The following is a 21,679-nucleotide window of genomic DNA, read 5'->3' as shown; positions in this document are numbered from 1 at the left end:
ATATTGTATTTTTTGTGGCATCTCTGATTATACTCAATAAAATTTATATTATCTTAAAATTTACAACGTGACTGATTTTATCCTTCAAAGAAGGATGTAATATTTTGTTAACTGTAGTATAAACGTTCAAAAAGTTGAAATACGTTTCAAATATAAGAAGGAAGTTATTGGTAGTGTAATGAGTGGCTTGCAGAATCGTGTTGGTATTGGTTGAAGGCTTAGCTTGATTTTGCATTTTCTTCTTTGTATTCCTTTATTGCTTTCTGGAGGTTGTATTGTTATTTGTTAGGCTTTTTCTTGCTTTCTTAGGTTGTACCTTTTATTGTTTTTTTTTTTCGGGTTTTTGTTATTGTACTTCTTGGTGCTTTGTTTTGCTTTTCCGATTAGTGTGTGTATTTTTTTTTAATCAATAAAATGGTTCTCTTTTGTGCAAAAAAAAAAAATATATATATATATATAAAGGAAGTTGCACATAACTTATTAAAATTATACTATACAAGAAGTTAAATTACAAACATTTTAGCATATTTCTTTCTTTTAAAAAAAAATTAGGAAAAGTTACACCTAGATCTCACAAAATAGAATTCATCAATTTATAAAATACTTTTAATTTTTAAATATTATGCATTCGGTAAAGAACATTTATAATTAACCAATCAATATTTATAACTTACTCTTATAAATTAATATTTTTTTACTAAGTTATAATGGTGCAAGATTTAAAAATTAAAAATATTTAATAAAATTTATGTAACTCTTTAATGGTAAATCTAAGAGGTGGGTGTAATTCTTCAAAACAAAAAATTACGGCTCACTATTCATGTGATTTTGATCCAGGAGTTCCTGGAATGCATAATATTTTAATTAAAAAATGAAATCCGTACGGTTTAAAATAACGACCGAATCGTGCCCCGCAGATGATATCAAATTACGCGGAGAGAGAGAGAGAGAGAGAGAGAGAGAGAGAGAGGGGCGTCGGCACCGTCGAAGAAGAGGCAATTAGCAAACGTAGAGTGGTCCCCCAGGTTCCTTGAGCCCAATGAATCGCATCAAGACCGGGTTGCAATCCTCGGGACCACTCCAAAATCATATTTCTATTTCTAATACTATACTTAATCATTGCAATAATCCTCCATTTTTTAATTTTTTTTGTTTTGCCAACCATTAATTTGGATTCTTTTGCTCCGACACACACAAAAAAAAAAAAAAGAAAACAAAACAAAAATGAAAGAAAGAACCTATCCCATTTTTCATTTTAAATCCCATTCGTTTATCAACCTTTACTTAAAAAATATATAATGGGAACAATTGTACAGTAATTAAGGGTAGGAACTAGGAAGACGTCAAATTTTTTATAAAAAAAATATAAAATAGCTGTATCTTAACAAACCAGACACAGACACTTTAGTCTTATTTCTAATTAAGATTCAGATTTACATAAATCCGTAAACATCTTTATATATATTGAAAATTGTTTTTATATTTTGTTTTTGTTCTAGTGGTTCTTAAAAATGATATTAATATACCGTTGAAAATATAAACTCCCTGCCCAAAGAGAAAGTTCAAAAAATATTGTCATAAAACAAATAATTTGCCGACATATTTTTTTCAAATGTGTGAAGAGTTGATGACATATTAATCCATATATTAATGTCATTAATTGCTTATGTAATAGTATTACCTAATGCTTTATATTATTTTTGAATGACGACTGGCTGTTTGTTTCTGTAATATATACATATACATACATACATACATACATACATACATATATTATTCTTTATAAAAAATGCATTAATCTTGGAGTATCTAACTAAAGTTTTCTTCATCAGAACCTAAAATACACCTAATATTAGATTCTTTCCATCATCAGTTAAAATGACACCAAAGAAGGACATCATTTGTGGATTTTTTTTGATACGCAAAAGGTTTATTTCTTTCTACTAATTTTCTCCTTTTCATCTCTTTAATGGAATGGAATATTGTTTTAATTTATTAACATAATTTATTTTTCTTACTTAATTCGCGTCCATTTTAATAACAAAAGGCAATTAAAAAATATTTATGAGAGTTATTTGCTGTTTGTATTTTTTGTTTATATTCAATGTATTTTTATCCGGTGCACGTACTGTATTATCTCCTATGTTTATTGGATTTATACTTTATAGATAGATTTGAGCAATTTTGACACCAATTCATCATCTGTTCAGATCCGTTCTTAACCAGTTTGATCCAATTCCAATGACGGTGATGCCATGTAACACCAGCTCCACGATATCACTATCTGACTAATATGGGGAAGTGAAAAAACGCCCCAGGCTTGTTTATGCATGTAAAGAATATAGAGTCAAAGGGCATCTGATGGCAACACTGCTGATGTAATAACTAAGGAGCATTTATATTCAAAACCATTCATAAATTATTTGTGGAGATAATGATGAGCACCTTTTTTTTAAAAAAAAATTGCCTACATCTATCTTCATATTAAAAACAATCATGTTATGTTCTTGGTGGAAATTCAAATTTTAGTTCATTGCATTGTGGGAAGCCATTTCTTTGTGCTAAACTCAACTTGGATTGAGCATCTTCTTCTTTAACTTTGGTGTGTCATGATTAAAAGGAAACCCCCAAGCTAACTTGCCCTACTGGGCTATTCCCCATTGGCTTCCCACCTGATCTCCTCTCTCTTTTCACATATAATTACATATAAATAAATATATCCCAAGCTCCTCCTTCAAGTTTCCTTAAGGTCCGTTCCTGCCTTTTCTCATACTCACTTCATCATGTATATATATATAATACCTAACAACAACATGGCACGCCACCGTCGCTGTTTGTATTTCTAAATCTAAGTATTGTTGGTTTTCAAGGTGCATCTCTCGTTCATTTTATAGCTTTCTATTCTTCTGCTTTAACTGGTAACTATTTCTTCCTTTTGCACTATACTTGAATCTGATTTAAGGCGCGTATCCTCTCTGTGTCTGCAACTACGGACATATCAAGAACTTACATGCGGGGTGACTTACTCGCATTGCTGCTTCTTGACTCAGATTTTCATAGAGTTTTAGGACCGATATATTTAGCTGCAGCTTGCATAGAAAATTACTGGTTTTCAACTTTTCATTGCCACTTACGCAGGGCTCACTGTGTTGGTCAAACTCTTGTGCCCCATTTTCTTCCCAACAAATTAACTGCATGGGAATCGAGAAAATCGGACATGTATCAGCTATTTTTTTTTCCTCAATAGAAACTGCATCGTTTCGTCATCCGGCTCTTGCCAATATATCTGAAAACGACTTCTTCTGGAGCGTTTTCCTTGTGCTCAATCCATTAGAAAACCCGTGGGCTTCACAAATCGAATCTCAGATTTTCGAGAGCGATTTCAAGCTTCGGTTCTCGCACTTCTTTTTTCTTTTTTTTGAGTGATCAGGTCATGCAGTTTTCGACTTGGTTTGTTCCCATCGTTTTGTGTTAATGGTATTGGGAGAGTCTGGGGTTGATTTTATGGAGGCGGAAAGGTTTAAAATCACGTGTTTTGAGCTTGAATAGCTCAACCATGGCGGATTCAGTGATTGTTGGAGCTTAAGCATAAGGAAGAAGAAGATGCATTTTGGCATCTGAAATGAAGGCCCCCTGCTATTCCTTGGTATTTGAGGAGCGTGGAAAAAAATACAAAAAACCGGATTAAAAAAAATTTTGGTCAACCAGCGGTTTGAGTTGCCCTTTGCATTGCAAACCCAATCCCATTCTCATAAGTTCGTGTAATTTTATGACCCTAATATTTTTGCTCTTTTGTTTTTTACTAGAATATTATTGCTCTTTTGTGATTTTAGGAGTTTGAAATTTTGAATCATGTTTTTTTTTTTACAAAAAAATTTAGGTAAATTGAGTTATAGAATTCATTATAGCTAAGATATATTTTTAGGCTAAAATCGTATTTACAAACATCGAATTATGCTTATGTGATTCCGTCCTTTGATGGCCATCTCCTGTGTGTCACCTATTTTTTTGGGTTTTGGGCTTCTACTTCATTGGGCCTCATTTGCTTCTTTGATATTGTGTAATATTGGGCCAAGCATTTCCACTAAGATGAAATTTGGGCTTACAATAATACATAATTTAAAGGAAAAATTATAAACAGGTCTCTAATAAAACTATAATATTTAGCGGTCAAGTTTATGCATTTACAAAGTGACTGCTGACTGGAGCCTCTGGGTGGCTATTATTTTTATAAGGAACTGTACGTAACTCTCTAATTTGTTTTGGTGCAACGTTACTCTAATTTAAAATGCCCTGTTGAGTGAAAGTTCTCAAACAAGCAAGACTTGTTCAAGGAAATTGGCATCTTGTGCTGTACTTGGCTAGTATATTCATTTCTACTTTATTTAATGAAGATATTTTGAAATTTTTTTCCTTGAAAATATTATTGGAAAACTAACTCACATATTGCTTCTACTTGCTTAGATTTTCATTGAGTTCCCAGACCATTTTAGATGCAATTTGAACAGAAAATGAATTGGCTTTCATTCCTAATTACTTGGGACTAACATTGTTGGACAAAAAGTAAAAGCTTTTAAACTTCTGAACCCCATTTCCTTCTCAACAAATTAACTGCATGGGAATAAAGAAAATTGGAAAATTCATTATCTGCTCTTACAACTATAAAACAAACTAGTTCTTATGAGATGTTGACTCAAATTTTGAAACATAACATGTTATCGGTTGTAATTGGTAAGCAACAAAGATCTCATTGGAGGGAAATGGCGAGAGACACAAGCTTGGATGGGGAAATTATGACATCTGATGATGCGACAGGATCAGCAAATCATCCACCAACTGAAGGACTTGAAGTTGTCCAAACAAACACAGACTGGCAGCAACAACATTTTAAGAGCAAGGCCAAAGAAAAAAGCTATAGAACAGTTCCTTTCTACAAGCTTTTCTCATATGCAGATAGTTTGGATCGTCTTCTCATGTTTGTTGGGACAACAGCGGCCATTGCCAATGGAATGACTATACCTTTGCTGATGATAATTTTTGGAAATGTCATTGATGCATTTGGAGGAACCAGTGACACCAAAGAAATCGTTCATAATGTTTCCAAGGTAATGCCATAATTAATGACTAGCACCACTTCATTTTACGATTTCCAATTTGGATTTCATAATGATTGCTTTTATTTTCAGGCGTCTATTGACTTCGTATACTTGGCTATGGGTACCTTTGTAGTTTCATTTTTGCGTAAGCATATCAAATCTTCTGACTTGCACCATAATTTGGTTTGACATAAATCTTAAAAAAAAAAAAAAAACTATACATGCATGCATGCTATTTCACAGAGGTGACTTGCTGGATGGTCACTGGAGAGAGACAGTCTGCGAGGATAAGAAGCTTATACCTTGAAGCAATTTTGAGACAAGAAGTAAGCTTCTTTGATAGGGAAACCAATGGTGGAGAGGTTATTACAAGGATGTCAGGTGACACTGTTCTCATTCAAGATGCCATGGGAGAGAAAGTACTGTTCTTCGCCTTTTGATTTTCTTTGCCATTTACTGAAGAACCGTGTTTTCCGACTTGTCCTAATACCTTTTTGAGTGATATCAGGTAGGAAAGTTCATACAACATGTGGCAACATTCTTGGGAGGTGTTGTGATATCATTCTCTAAGGGTTGGCTTCTAACCCTCGTCTTGTTATCTTTTCTTCCACTTCTTGTCCTCTCTGGTGCCTTGATGAGTTTCGTCGCTGCAAAGATGGCATCTCGTGGACAAGCAGCCTATTCTACGGCAGCAAATGTGGTGGACCAGACAATCAGTTCCATTCGAACTGTAAGCCTAGATGAAGGATGAACTCTTCAACATTTCATTCTCTCACAAAATAACATGATTTTTAAACATGTATCAATAAAATTTTTCGTCAGTCTTTACTCAGACATTTAAACTTTTAGATGGAAACTGCCTTTGACATAAAAATGGTATTGGCTAATCTCCACAGGTTGCATCATTCACGGGGGAGAAGCAAGCCATAACCCAATACAATAAATCTTTGACAAGAGCTTACCGTGCTGGTGTGGTAGAGGGAGCAGCTTCTGGTTGCGGCTTAGGTTCGGCTCGTTTGTTTTTGTTCTCCAGTTATGCTTTGGCCGCATGGTATGGAGGGAAGATGGTACTAGAGAAAGGATATACAGGAGGACAAGTCATGAGTATCTTTTTTGCAATATCTACTTGCACCCTGTGAGTTAGCTTCTGCTATTTAGTGTGTGTGGGTGTGTGTGTGTGTGTAAAATAGAGATAACATCATAATCCCCTCCTATTTGTCACAATTACCAGGTCACTTGGGCAGTCATCTCCCAGTTTGATTGCATTTGCTGCGGGACAAGCCGCAGCTGTTAAAATGTTTGAAACAATCAAGAGGAAACCAGAAATTGATGCTTATGACACTTCTGGTCAAAAGTTAGAAGACCTTCACGGAGATATAGAACTAAAGGGGGTTTGCTTTAGTTATCCTACAAGACCAAATGAACTAATATTCAATGGATTTTCTCTGTCAATACCAAGTGGCACTACCACTGCTCTGGTTGGGCAAAGTGGGAGTGGGAAGTCAACCGTTATCAATTTGATAGAGAGGTTTTATGATCCACAAGCCGGTGAAGTTCTCATTGACAATATCAACATCAAAGAGTTCAATCTAAAATGGATTAGACAGAAAATAGGCCTTGTCAGCCAGGAACCGATTCTCTTTACCTGTAGCATTAAAGAGAATATTGCTTATGGCAGAGATGGTGCAACCGATGAAGAAATCAAAGCTGCAGCAGTTCTTGCTAATGCTGCTAAATTTGTTGATAAATTTCCTCAGGTGAACCCCGAAAATTGGATTATTTGATTTGATGAAATTATATCCTGTTGCATACTCTGCAAGACCAGAGAAAAGTCGTTAAATACATGCCATGATCCTTTAATTTTAGTTTTGGTAACTTATGGGATAGGGACTAGACACAATGGTAGGCGAGCATGGAACTCAGCTCTCGGGGGGTCAAAAGCAGAGAATTGCAATCGCCAGAGCAATCTTGAAAGACCCAAAAATTTTAATTCTTGATGAAGCTACCAGTGCCTTGGATGCAGAATCTGAGCGAGTAGTACAGGAGGCATTGGACAGAATTATGATAAGCAGGACTACGGTGATTGTAGCCCATCGGTTAAGTACTATAAGGAACGCAGATATAATCGCCGTTATCCATCAAGGAAAGATAGTAGAAAAAGGTATGTCCATTATTTTGTATCAAATGAACTACACCATGGCAATTTATTTGACTTTTGTTCGATGTTTATGACTCACTTCATTTTTATCTCTTTCAATCGGTTAGGCTCACATGCAGAGCTCATAAGGGATCCAGATGGAGCCTATAGCCAGCTCATTCGATTGCAAGAAACTAAAAGAGAACAAGAACAAATTAGTGCAAATTACAAGGATAAGCCTGAAAGCTTTCAGGACTCTGAACGACAATCAAGTCAACGATTTTCTTTCCTCCGATCAACAAGCCAAGGATCATCTGGAAAAGGAAACAGCGGCCGTCACTCTTTCTCAAGTCTCACTTCTGCAGCAGCAGGAGATTCTGATGCATCACATAACCCCGCCAAAGTCTCTCTTCTCCGCCTTGCTCATCTTAACAAGCCTGAATACCCAGTGTTACTTTTGGGTGCTTTGGCCGCAACACTAAATGGAGCAGTATTACCAATTTTGGGGCTCCTGCTTTCTGGCATGATACATACTTTCTTTGAGCCTGCAGATAAACTACGTAAAGATTCAAAATTCTGGGCATATGTGTATGTTGCACTTGCTGTGGCAGCGTTCTTAGTGAATTCCATACGGTCCTACTTCTTTGGCGTAGCTGGTTGTAAATTGATAAAAAGGATTCGTCAACTGTGTTTCGAGAAAATAATTCACATGGAAATAGGTTGGTTTGACAAAGCTGAGAATTCAAGCGGAGCACTTGGAGCAAGACTCGCTACTGATTCTGCTGCTATTCGAGCTGTGGTTGGGGATGCACTGGGTTTGCTGATTCAAGATATTTCTACTGCAATCTCTGCCTTAGTGATTGGCTTTGAGGCAAGCTGGCATCTTTCATTGATCATTCTTGCTATGCTACCTTTATTGGTAGTAGTAAATTCTCAGGTGCATACTAAATCCATCCGAGGATTCAGCTCAGATGCAAAGGTTTGTCTCCAACTGTCACAACATTATCATAATGAAATAGGGGGGAAAAAACTTCACAAGCATCGATCAATGGCTAAACATATAGATCTCTATCTAAGTTATACTGTGCTGATGCTAATATTTAGATGACCAATAATGTTACAATTGAAATTTCCAACAGAAACAATATGAGGAAGCAAGTCAAGTTGCAAATGATGCAGTAGGGAGTATCAGAACAGTGGCAGCTTTCTGTGCTGAAGAGAAGGTGATGGACTTATACCATAAGAAATGTGAAGGACCAATAAAGGCAGGTATAAGGCAAGCATTGATCAGCGGAACTGGTTTAGGCGTATCGTTCCTTGTCTTGTATTCTGTCTATGGATGTAGTTTTTATGCTGGTGCTCGACTTGTTCAAGATGGCAAAATATCAATCTCACATGTTTTTCGTGTAAGTTACTGTCTATTACTACTTTGTTCACCATCATTCTAGATATATTGTTCTTTTTTTTACTTCTTAGTTACTTTTGACAAAGTAGTGGTTACAGAAGAGAAGTTCTTTTCAGCGCTAAATTCTGAATTACATCTAATTAACATTGATAATGTGGTTTGCAAATTTTTAGGTCTTCTTTGTTCTCACTATGGCAGCTGTAGCACTCTCTCAATCCGGTTTAATGGCCCCAAGCGCAAGCAGAGCAACAACTTCTGTTGCTTCTATATTTGATATTCTTGATCAGAAGTCAAAAATAGACCCCAGTGATGTCTCAGGATTGACATTGCAAGATTTGAAGGGCGAAGTTGAGTTTCGTCATGTTGCTTTCAAGTATCCCATCAGGCCTGATGTTCAAATATTTAGAGATCTTTGCTTGACCATTCACCCAGGAAAGGTAATTCACCAATTTAGACGTTAATCTGAAGCACAAGTCATCTGATAACAAAACGATTAGCCATTTGTAATCATCTAACAATTCTGTCATGCTGATAAAAAATCAGACCGTTGCACTAGTAGGAGAAAGTGGAAGTGGAAAGTCTACTGTGATCTCATTGCTACAAAGATTTTATGACCCAAACTCAGGTCACATTACATTGGACGGAATTGAAATCCAAAAGCTACAAATCAAGTGGTTAAGGCAACAAATGGGTTTAGTAAGCCAGGAGCCCATGTTGTTCAATGACACCATTCGAGCTAATATTGCATTTGGAAAGGAAGGATATGCAACAGAAGTCGAAATTATAGCTGCTGCAGAACTGGCAAATGCGCATAAGTTCATTAGCAGCTTGTATCAGGTAAAACCCAAAATTCAAAGAGCTAAATCTGTCTAAAGACCTAATGTACAATTCTGAATGACTAGCTAATTGCACATATGTAGGGGTATGACACAATTGTGGGCGAGCGTGGAGTTCAATTATCTGGAGGGCAAAAGCAACGAGTGGCAATTGCAAGAGCCATAGTGAAGAATCCAAAAATATTACTGCTAGATGAAGCCACCAGTGCTCTTGATGCTGAATCTGAAAAAGTTGTTCAAGATGCACTGGATCGTGTTATAGTGGATAGAACCACAATTGTTGTGGCCCATAGGTTATCCACAGTTAAGAATGCAGATTTGATTGCTGTGGTTCAAAATGGAGTCATTGCAGAAAAGGGAAACCACAAGACTTTGCTCAGAAAGGGAGAAGCCTATGCTTCCTTAGTAGCACTGCACAAAAGTGCTTAATCATCATAAGCACTGGCAGGATACGCGAAACACATTGCCACTTTTATATGATTTATTCTAATCTAAATAAATATTGATATTTGCATATTGGTATGTGATTCAAATCAATATACATGCCTACGGTATAGTAAAGAGTCTATGTCAAGTCAAAAAAAAAAAATGTAAAGACCCATAGAAAATATGGGAGACATTATTCTAGAAAAAAATAAATTCTCTTTATGTTATTTTAATATTTGTAAGAAGGGAAATCTAAAGCCTAACTTTATATGGAAAAGGTGTTAACGTTTCCTTTTGTGTTTTTTTTTTTAAGAGGAAATATGAAAGTTAGCTTTATATGTAGATGTGATTAAGGTTTCCTTATTTAGGCATTAGAGTTTTGTTAAATAAATTTGATTGCACTTGTAATGGACACACTTGATGAATGAAATATTGAGATTAAGTTTTAGAAGCTCTCCCCCTCTCTTTATGCATTGTGTCTCTCTCTCTCTTGCCCTCCATTGTTTTGTTCTTCATTTCTCCCTCCTTATTTTTGGTTTCTCTCTACTCTCTCCCTCTATTCAGATCTATGTGAGTGTGTGTGTGTGTGTGTTACATCAGTTTGGTATCAGAGCTTGTGTTCCTACGTTCCTTGGTCATTTCCGTCACTTGAAAATACAAAAAACTCGCTTGAAAAACTCACAAACCTTATTTTATGCTACTTTCCCAGAAACGCCCGCTTCCTAGCGTCAGATTGCTAAAACACCACTGCCATCGTGTTCAAGGGGAGGAATCCGGTCAAAACTAGAAATTTCACCTCCGTCCTCCGTCACACTCACCTCCATGTGTCGGTGGAGTGATCTGTGTGTGGTCATCACGCACCACACGCGCCAATGTACACAATGCCTAGAATCTAAATTTTGTTACGTTTTGCATGCTTTCAAGGAGTTTTCTACAGTTTTGAGCAAGCTTAAGGATCCTAAATCATCTTTCAAAGAATTATTTGGGGTAAAAGTTCAACTTTTGGGCTTTTAAAGCCTTGTTGGCAAGGCCATTGACATCTCATTTATCTGACTTATATGATTTTTTGGGAGGAGGTGGTTCTTCCTTTTATGCTTGGTTTGAAATCTTTTGTTTGATCCTTTTGAGCATGCAATTTAATTTTTAAAGTGTGTTTAGTTTAATATTTTTTAAAAAAATATTGATCATTATTATTGTTAATTTGTACCTCTTGACAGCACTATTCCCAACCTAGAACACACTTACCTCACACACAATTTAGCCCTATACCTGGGTCAAAGAAATTAGCCTAGGTTAGTTGAAATTTAATGGTTTCCCTATAAGGTCATAGACTTTCGGAGGTTATTGTGAACACTTCACTCAGGTTGTTACCTCTTTAACATACAATCCTTAAGGAATTTTGAATTTCTGGAGGATTAGTTTTGTTAGAAAGGGACTTCACCTTTTTAGGTGAGGGCAACTTGAGAACCTTTTTTTTAATGTTTCTAGAACCACCCTAAACCCTACACTTTAAAATATTGCCCTTGTCATTGTATGACCATTCATAATTTATATGACAACCAAGCCTTACTAGACTAAGAAATTACTACCTTTAAATCTACCATGGCCAATAACTTCCAAATCACCCAGAATCACCTTAAGGAATCTGAGAGGGCTCAAAAGGCATATGTGGACCGACAATTTGATAAACTCAAGGAATCATGAATAGGAAATTTGAAGAGATCATGGGTGCTATTCAGTTGCAACAAGGATAGGATACAGGAAAGGTAACTGAAGGGCTATTAGAAAGACCAATATTCATATGAGAATCCAATTTTAGGAATGAGAGATCCCTTGTCTTAAATCAACCTAGGGGAACTCCTTATAGGGTTGGTCATTCTTCTAGAACTATAAGTGAAAGACATGGTAGACCCTCTCTTCATGAACTATCAATCATCAATTAGAAGATTTAGATGATACTTGGGATAGTTGTGACCACAAAGAATAACATCACGGATCACTTCAACCAATCGAGCAAAACGGTAGAGAAAACTTTAGAAGGGTGCATACTGAAGACATTGCTGAAAAGGTTAAGGTTGAGGCCCTAAATTTGATGGAAGATTAAATGCTAGTACTTTTTTAGATTGGTTAGCTAGCATGGAAGACTACTTTAAATGATATGACATGAGCGATACCCAATGAGTTTGATTTACAAAGATAAAGCTTGTGGGTTTCGTGAGAAAATACTAGCAAAATGTTCAAAAGAACAATGAGTGACAGGAATATCCTCTGATTGAGGTGTGGGATGAAATGAAGGCAAAGTTGAAAGAGAAATATGTGTCAATTCATTACAAGAGTCAGTTGTATGACAAGTACCTCAACCTGAAGCAAGTTTCCACTGCTTCCGAGTATATATCTTGTTTCGATAACCTTATGATTAGAAGTGACATGGATGAAGAAGAATGGCACGCGATCATTAGGTCCGAGTATATATCTTGTTGCTCAAGTTGAACTTCCCTAAGTCTCTTGAGGAAGCATACCATAAGACCTTGGAAGTAGAGTCTCTGTTACAGTACACTTCTATTAGGCATACCAATTTACAAAGCAATCAATTTCGATAGACATGAAGTTTAAACCTGATGGATTGACCTTTCAGAGCACCTATGTCTAAGCCTAATGAAACTGGGTTCAAGAGTAATACCTCTAAGTCTATTGAGGCTTCCCGCCCTAGTAACTCTGTTGTTGAGTGTTTTTGTTGTCACTCAAAGGGTCACATTACTTTAAAGTGCCCACAACAAGCTTTAGCTATTGACTCGCCTTTTGAGGAAGAGGAGAATGATGTCAATACCAATATAGTTATGGAACTAGTTGAGTATCCTTCAGATGTTGATGAGGACATCATCATTGATGAACATGGGTGTGTGACACATTAAGTTGGAGTTATGCAATGCATTTTTTAGTCCTTCTACCTAATGATTCATGGAAATAAACTAGTATCTTCCATACCTTTGTGATGTGTGGGGGCAAATCTTGTAAGTTAGTGATTGATAATTGGAGTTCTAGAAATGTGATTTCTAGTCAAAGAGTAGTCAAGTTATATCTCAAGACAGAACCTCACCTAAAGCCTTTTTGAGTGTATGGGTTCACAAAAATTCTTTACTAGTCACTCAACAATGTCGCATTCCTCTACAACTAGGTGACTATAAAGAAAAGGTTCTTTATGATGTTCTCCTGATAGATATTGTTCACATTCTGCTAGGTCGATTATGGCTTTATGATCACAATGTCATCAACCATGGTCGGGAGAATACATATACATTTAAGCATAATGGCAAGACAATCCTACCACGCCTTACTAAGCCTAACACTGATGTTAGACATTTAAGTAATTTAAAAGGTATGAAGCCCAAAAGCTAAAGTTTGCACCTTCTGACAGAGAAATAGTTTGTGCGAGAAAGCAAAGATAGTATACTTGTGTTTGTTCTAGTGTCTAAGATCTCGCAGTGAATTGCTTCGGTTATAACTACGAAAATGCCTAGGGAAGTGCAATAGCTCTTAAACAAATTTCTAGACATCGCCCTAGATGAGCTTCCATTTGAGCTACCACCAATGAGGGATATCTAACATGCAATTGATTTTACTCCAGGTTCACAACTCCCTAACCTACCACACCACCAGATGAATCCAAAAGATAGGGAAGAGCTTAATCGACAAGTTAATGGACTACTGGAGAAAGGTTATATCCAACATAGCATGAGTCCTTATGCAGTACTTGCTCTTTTGACTCTTAAGAAAGACGGCTCTTGGAGAATGTGTGTAGACAGTAGAGCCATCAACAAAATTACCATAAAGTATAGGTTTCTTATTTCTAGACTTGATGACATGCTTGATTTGGTATCCAGATTTAATTGGTTCTCAAAGATTGACCTTTAGAGTAGTTATCATCAGATCAGGATTAGACTTGGAGATAAGTGAAAGGCTACTTTTAAAATGCAAGATGAGTTGTTTAAATGGCTTGTCATGCCATTCGGGTTATCAAATGCCCCAAGCATATTCATGAGAGTAATGACTTACCTCCTTCGCTCATACTTGAAAAAATTCTTAGTGGTATACTTTGATGACATACTAGTCTTTAGTAAGTCTAAAGAGGAACACTTGAAATATCTTTGTCGCACCCAAAAAAATACGACGCAGACGGCACGCAAGCGGAGGTCCCGGCCTTCGCGGCGGGAACCGAATCGAATGAGGAGTCACCACCAAGATTTTGAGGTAAATCTCGGGAAACCAATTAAAAGGAAGATAAGGGTGATCTGCGAAATTAAAAAATAGGTTCGGGAGTCGTTGAGTGTGGGGAAGGTGTTAGGCACCCCACAACACTCGTTCAGCAGAACGGTTACCTGAAGTTTGCTGTGCTCCATTAATATAGTTTTTTTTAATTATTTTAATTATCCCTTTTATATTCATGTGTTTGATAAAAATGATAAGAATTAGATAAGAAATATTTATTTATTTACGAGGGAGGACGGACTTGACTCAAAATCTGACTCTGAGGCCTACGTACCTTGTGATGGGGATCAAAGTCTATGTAGTTCGAGCTCAAAAGTTTGTTGGTGAAAATATTTTTTGAAGAGAAATTAATTTAAAATAATTCACTATTTTTCAAATAAAACAATTTCTGAAAATTTGATATGTGTGTTTTAAATTGCAAAAAGTAATTTAATTTTAATTATTTTCTCAATTTTGAATTTTGAGTTAAAGAAAAGAAAATGGTTTAAATTTTTTTTTTATATTTTGATTGGGAATTTAATTATAGTACCTGCAGAACCTTATTGATTCATACAGTAATGCAATTGCTCTAAATATCTGCGGAGATTCCGAAATCCCATATGATAGAAGAGTTTGGCAATTTAATTTATTTATTTATTCTTATGTATATTTTAAGTGTTAAAAATATATTTTAAGTGTGTATATACATGTTTTAAAGAATTTTAATCATCATACCTGCATAACCTTATTGGCTTATACGGTAATATGATTATCCTAAACATCTGCAGAGATTCTAAAATCTCACACGATAAAGGAATTAAATTTAAATACATTTTTAATGTGATTATATTAATATATAATTTATACATATTTTAAAAAACTTAATCGTTATATTTGCAGAGTCTTATTGACTCATACGATAATACGATTATCTTATAAGTCTACAGAGATTCAAAAATCTCACATGACTAAAAGATATAATTGATAAATATGATTACCATTTAAATATATTAATTTGGTTAATTAATTTTCTAAATTATTTATTATATGATTATTTACAAATATCATTTATTTATTATAGAAATTGATAATCACTATATCTGCGAGGACTTATTATCCCCACGATGATGTGATTAATTTAAATCTCTTCGAAGATTTTCGAAATCTCATATGAGACTTAAATATTTATTATAAAGAGAGAATTAATTTTAATAATGGGCCTTTGAAACCCATATAAATACATACAAGATTGATCCTCATACCTGCGAAATCTTATTGATTTACACGGTATGAAATCATTTTAAATGCCTACGGAGATTCTTAAAATCTCACACAACAAATAAATCAAAGGCCAGAGAGATTAATATTATGATCAAACTATACCCAAAACAATCAACAAGTTTTCATGGTTAATAAGCAAGCATAATGATAAATTTTCAAATACCAAGAAACTAATAATTCAATTAAATCATATTCTTTGATCACTAAGGGGTATAGGATCATATCTAGTCTCATATGTAGTTGGACAAAGATCCATGAAAACTTAGAATAAAAATGTGATTCAAAATCATAACCTTTAGCCGATGCTTTAAAACTTGAGAACATGCTCTTATATTTCCTAATATATCATCAAACACCTAAATTTGGATAGTTCTCATAATGCAAGTAACAAGATCATGAAATCACAATTTTGAAGAACCAGATTGTTGATCCACCTTTAAGCATTTAAATGGATTTAAACATGCATTAATCATCAAGTTAGAACAAACACTTACTTAATACATGCCCATATTAAAAAATAAACCAAATTTCACCTATCCCTTCTACAACATATATGCACACAAAATTTATCACAGCCATAATCGCATTAGCAATTATTCAAGCACAATATTTTAACCAAACCTGTATTAATGCAGGCTCGATGCATTTTTTGAGAGTGAAGTCAAGACCTACCCATGGACCAGATCATTTTGAATCATATGCCATACACAATGCCATGCATCTTGTGAAAACATAGGAGCCATGATCTCAATAAAGGCTACACAAGGAGGCAAATGAGGATCTGTGTAGCGTCCTAATTCTTCCTCTATTATTCTGTGAACTTCACGATCACCTTCCTTCTCTTTTTTTTCATCAGGTTTAAGTACTTCTTTGCGTTGAAATGCTCAAGTCCCAACTCTTCATCCCATGCAAATACGTAGTCGTAGGGTGCCACAATATTTGGCTGCAGAACTCTCCCACACTCTCAGTCTCTTCTTCTTCTTCTCTCTCCTTTGCATTTTCTGTGTTGCTTCCTCTCCCTCCTCGTTCATTCTCTTTCCTTCACACTCCTCAGCAAGATTCAGAAGCAAACCCTTTCGTCCATCTTTGCCTCCAGGAGCTAACTTTTCTCTCCTCCTTTCTCAGACGTTTTTCTTCTTTATGCTCTGTTTTTTTCTTTCTTCAGTCTCTCTTTTTTCTCCTTCCCTCCTCCATGTTGCGTTAGTTCTTCATCCAAACTTCTCCCTCAGTCTCTCCCTCGCTCTTCTCAGTCCTCTACTCTCCTTCTCGGTGCTCTCTCCTTCCTCAAGTTTCCTCTCGTCCTCCGGCTCTGTTTTTTTTCTTCTCTCTTTTCCGTCTGGTTCTCGTGCCTTTTTTCGCTGAAAACTCCCCTTAGTCTCTATTTTTTGTTTAGTTTTTGGTCTCTCCCTCTCCTCTTTTTCTGCTTAGTTTCTTGTTCATTTTTCGATCCCCTGTTTCTGTGCTCTTAGTTTTCTTTTTAAAGCAGAAAAGGTTTTTTTTCAAAGCTTACGTATAGCTCTTCAAGCGTGTCACCTTTCTGCTATATTTTTCTCACTTTTTCTCTGCTGTTTCGTCTACTTTCTTTGCTGTTCTGTCTACTATCTTCGTACACGTCTGGCTCTGTTTCTTTTTATTTTGCATTTGCTATGCTTGCATCTGCTCTCTACTCTCTTTTTTGCTCATGCATCTCTGGCTCTATTTCTTTTCTTTTCTCCTGCTACTTGTATGTGTTTCTCCTCTGCTTCCTTTGCTTTTTCTACAAAGTGCATGCGTCTTCTCCTTTCTGTGTTGCGTGTGTGTGTGCTTCTGTAGATTTCTTGTTTCTCTCATGTGCTGTGTTGGTCCATGTTTCATCCAGCCTTGCATTTTTATCCACTCTGTAACGTGTGCATGAAGGACCCAACGTATTTTAATTTTTAATAACTCTTTTTTTTATGTTTATTAATTTCAAAATTTAGGTTAAGGGACTTAAAAAAATTGATTTTGGATTAAGCAAATATTTTTGAAAATATAATCCTAAAAAGAAAATATAATAACTCTTTTAAGAAAATATAATCCTAAAAATCCTAATAGCTCTCTCTTTTTTTTAATTATGTTTATTATATTTTTTTATATTTTCATATATTTTGGTTATTTATTATTATTTAAAAAAAATGTCCGGACAAAATATGGTGTTCACAATCTTGAGTTAATTTTTCTCACCCTACATCAAGAATAGTTTTATGTTAACTTGCCTAAATACTCGTTTCTTTAGAATCAAGTCATCTTCCTAGGTTTTATCATTTCTGAAAGGGGTTTAATAGCTAACCCCAAGAAAGTCCAAGCCATTTGAGAATAGCCTGAGCCACAATCTCTTCATGAAGTAAGAAGTTTCTATGGCCTTGCTTCTTTCTAAAGATGCTTCATTAGAAACTTTAATACTATTATGGCTCCTATCATTGATTACTTTTCAGGATATTAAGATGAAGCTTTCTGAAGCTCCAGTCTTGTCTTTATTGGATTTTATGAAGTGTTTTGAAGTTGCTTGTGATGCATTTGGGATAGGAATCAGAGGTGTTTTAAGCCAAAAAGGTCACCCTGTGGCTTCTTTAGCAAAAAGCTCAATGATGCAAAACAAAAATACTCTACTTATGATAAGGAATTTTATGCGATTGTGAGATCTCTTAAGCGTTGGAAATACTATCTCCTTTCTCAACAATTTGTTCTTTACTCTGATCATCAGGTATTTAGGTTTATCAACTCTCAGCGGCACTTAAATGCTAAACATGCTAAATGGATTGAATATATTCAGGGATTCACTTTTATGGTTAAGCATCATTCAAGAATAGAAATAAAGTGGTGGATGCTCTGAGCCAACAGATCAACTTATTACATATTATAAGCATTAGTGTTGTTAGTTTTGAAAACTTGAAAGAAGACTATACTTCATGTCCATATTTTGGGATAATATACTAAGAAGTTAACAATGACAAGTGTCATGATCATGTTGATCTCCTCCTTAAAGATGATCATCTCTTTCATAGAAGCAAACTGTACATCCCACGAACTTTTATGTTAGATTTTCTTGTCTAGAAATTACATGCTGGAGGTTTAGCTGATCATTTTAGGATTAATAAAATTGTGGCATTAGTTAAAGACAGGTTCTATTAGCCTTCCCTCAAGCGTGATATGGCTCACATAGTATCTCAATGTCAAAATTGTCAAACCTCTAAAGCTAGAAGATAGAATGCCGATTGGTACACCCCTTTGCCAATTCCTGACACACTTTAGAAAGACTTGAGTATGGACTTTGTCTTAGGATTGCCTCGAATAGCTAGAGGTCATGATTTTGTGTTAGTGGTTATAGACAAATTCTCCAAGACGGCCCATTTTATTCCCTATAACAAGACCACAGATGCTTCTTACCTTGCAAAATTATTCTTTAAGGAGATTGTGCGTCCGCATGGGTTACCTACTATCACTGTATCTGATAGGGATGTTAAGTTTATTAGCCACTTTTGAAAAACTCTATGGAAACTTTTTAGCACCCAGTTAAAGTTTTCTTCTGCTTTTCACCCCTGGACAGATAGGTAAATTGAAGTTACTAGTCGAAGTTTGGGTAATCTACTTAGAAGTTTAGTCAGAGACAAGCTGAAGCATTGGGATTTGGTTTTACCCACTGCCGAGTTTGCATATAATAATTTTATGAATAAGTCCACAAGCATGAGTCCCTTCCAGATTGTTCAAGGTTTAAATCCTAAATAGCCTATTGACCTTATACTAATCTCTTTGACATTTCGTACTTCTAAATTTACAAAATCCTTTGCCTATCGCCTTTCTGAATCATATGTTGAAATTAGGCAAAAATTAGTAACGAGTAATGATCAATATAAATTATCTGCTAATACTCATCATGGATTTTGAAGCTTCAATATGGGCAACTATGTTATGGCTCAAATTTGTCTAGAACATTATCCTAAATATGCTTTTAAAAGGTTGCATGCTCGAGCTTCTAGACCTTTTCACAGAGTAAAGAAGTTAGGATCTAATGCCTATCTTTTAGAATCACCTCTTGACATGGCCATAAGTCTAGTTTTTAATGTGGAGGATCTTTCATCTTATTAAGGAACTTTTGAGCCTCCCCTTTTGCTTTTTGATGATTTTGTAGGTACTCAGCCCTCGCAAGTGCCAATCCCACCACTACCGTCTATCTCACAGTCAATAGAAGAGATTGAAACCATTATGGATGACCAAATTGTCCTAACTTCTGAGGGGCCTCTCCATCGTTACTTGGTTTATTGGAAAGGTTGTTCAAATACAGATGCCACTTGAATCTCAAAAGCTAAGTTTAGACAACTTGATCCTACCATGTTGGAAGCCTATCAACTTTCTATCTCTTCGGAGGAGAGTTCCTTGCAGTAGGGAGAATTGATAGTAAATATGGGAGACATTATTATAGAAAAAAATAAATTCTCTTTATGTTATTTTAATATTTTGTAAGAAGGAAAATTTAAAGCCTAACTTTATATGGACAAGGTGTTACTGTTTCTGTTTATGTTCTTTTGTAAGAGAAAATATGAAAATTAGCTTTATATATAGATGTGATTAAGGTTTCCTTATTTAGACATTAAAATTTTGTTAAATAGACTTGATTGCACTTGTAATGGACACACTTGATGAATGAAATATTGGGATTAAGTTTCAGAAGCTCTCCCTCTCTCTCTGTGCATTCTGCCTCTCTCTCTCTCTCTCTTTGTTTTGTTCTTCATTTCTCCTTCCTTATTTTTGATTTCTCTCTACTTTCTCCCTCTATTCAAATCTATGTGAGTACGTGTTACATCAAAGACTCTATGGTATGTTGTTATTTGTATCGGACCCAGTTTGTATACGACTACAAAATAACAATAATGACAAATAAAGAGTATAGTGAAAAGTCTATGGTGTGTTGTTAATTTACATGATTATAGTATAGTAAAGAGTCTATTTTAGGTTAAAAATAAAAATAAAAAAGTAAAGAGTGTATGTTGTGTTGTTGATTATATTAAACCTAGTTTGTATACAAAACAAAACAATAATAATGTTGAGTTTGGAATAATTCCATTTTATTATTTTTATTAATAATTATTATTTTTCAAAAATTTTAGCTTTCGAAATTTTTGTTTTACATAATGTTTATTTGAACATAAAAATATTAAAATGGACAATATTATTTAAGATATCCAAGCAACCCTTTTTTTTTTAACATTCCCGGGCAATCTAAAATTACTATCAAATAATTGAAAATAGCTTATAACTTATTTTTTAATTATTACTAATATTTAAAACAATGTTTTCAGAATCGAACCAACAATGGTAGTGATTCACGGTTCAAATTGTCTAATTAGTTGGACCCATGGTCAAACTAATAACATAATAATTAAATTAAAAATATTATATATATATATATATAATATAATATAAATGTAAGAAATAAATATAAAATTGCTATATAACTTGAAGATAAAGCTGAATATTTCAAGTTAATTATGAGTTAATATGCCTCATGATATAACATAATATCAAATAATTCAATACCAACACTCATATAAGATATCCCTACACTAATTTAATTTTTTTACCTGAATATTTATTTAGATTGAAACATATACAAAGAATAAAAATAATTTATCAAAAAAGGTGTCCTAAAAAAATAAAAAATGAAGGTATTATTTTGATGTAGAGTTAAAATTGGAACGAAGTATACAAAACAAATTCATTTTTACCTTCTCAAAGTGTTGAAAAGTGAGGGAGATTTTTTTTAGGGGTTAAAATTGAAACAGAGTGAAACAAATTTGAATCATCTCATTTTTACAAAACCACTCCAATTCACGATTTTTTAAGGATTCCCAATCTAACCATTATTTCAAAGTAGTCTAATCTTATAACAGCCCTCACCCCACCCTCCCGGGGGTCTTTTGGATTGGACTCGCCCACATCACTGCAGTGGAGGTTGGTTTTTCCCAAGGTGGTACTTGAGTTATTCCTTACCCCACCAAAGAGGTCTTTTGAAGCCTTCCCAGACTCAAACCTCCAACCTTTACCACCTTAAGGAAGTTGAGGCTAAGTCTGGTACTATTGAGTCACCTCCGCAGCAGTGATGTGGGTGGGCCCAGTCCAAAAGACCCCCGAGAGGGTGGGGTGAGGGTTGTTACAAATCCAATTCAAAAGCTAAAACAATTTTATGGTTCAAATTGAGCTAAAATAAGGACCAGCTAGCAATCTAACCAGTCAAAAC

The 21,679-nt window shown here is 35.0% G+C and overlaps 1 protein-coding gene across 1 annotated transcript; it reads left to right on the top strand.

Annotated features, from left to right (window-relative positions):
* The first annotated feature begins 2,942 nt into the window (after positions 1–2,942).
* Positions 2,943–10,189, top strand: LOC129306190 (ABC transporter B family member 11-like). The gene is made up of 12 exons (XM_054946639.1): positions 2,943–5,105; positions 5,187–5,241; positions 5,340–5,515; positions 5,605–5,826; positions 5,993–6,231; positions 6,328–6,853; positions 6,984–7,257; positions 7,362–8,212; positions 8,373–8,639; positions 8,812–9,075; positions 9,182–9,475; positions 9,559–10,189. The coding sequence occupies exons 1-12, from the start codon at positions 4,686–4,688 to the stop codon at positions 9,901–9,903; spliced, it is 3,933 nt and encodes a 1,310-aa protein (XP_054802614.1). The 5' UTR covers positions 2,943–4,685; the 3' UTR covers positions 9,904–10,189.
* The last annotated feature ends 11,490 nt before the right edge of the window (positions 10,190–21,679 follow it).

Source organism: Prosopis cineraria, unplaced genomic scaffold, assembly GCF_029017545.1.
Source record: "Prosopis cineraria cultivar Desert tree isolate PC_DT_omini unplaced genomic scaffold, ASM2901754v1 PC3, whole genome shotgun sequence".
NCBI classification, from domain to species: domain Eukaryota; kingdom Viridiplantae; phylum Streptophyta; class Magnoliopsida; order Fabales; family Fabaceae; genus Prosopis; species Prosopis cineraria.
This window is presented reverse-complemented; position numbering and strand designations above follow the sequence as displayed.

Coding starts and splice junctions, on each gene's coding strand:
- LOC129306190 (XM_054946639.1), top strand. CDS start 4,686: ATGTTGACTCAAATTTTGAAACATAACATGTTATCGGTTGTAATTGGT. Junction 5,106..5,186: donor TCGTTCATAATGTTTCCAAG/GTAATGCCATAA, acceptor TTTTATTTTCAG/GCGTCTATTGACTTCGTATA. Junction 5,516..5,604: donor AAGATGCCATGGGAGAGAAA/GTACTGTTCTTC, acceptor GAGTGATATCAG/GTAGGAAAGTTCATACAACA.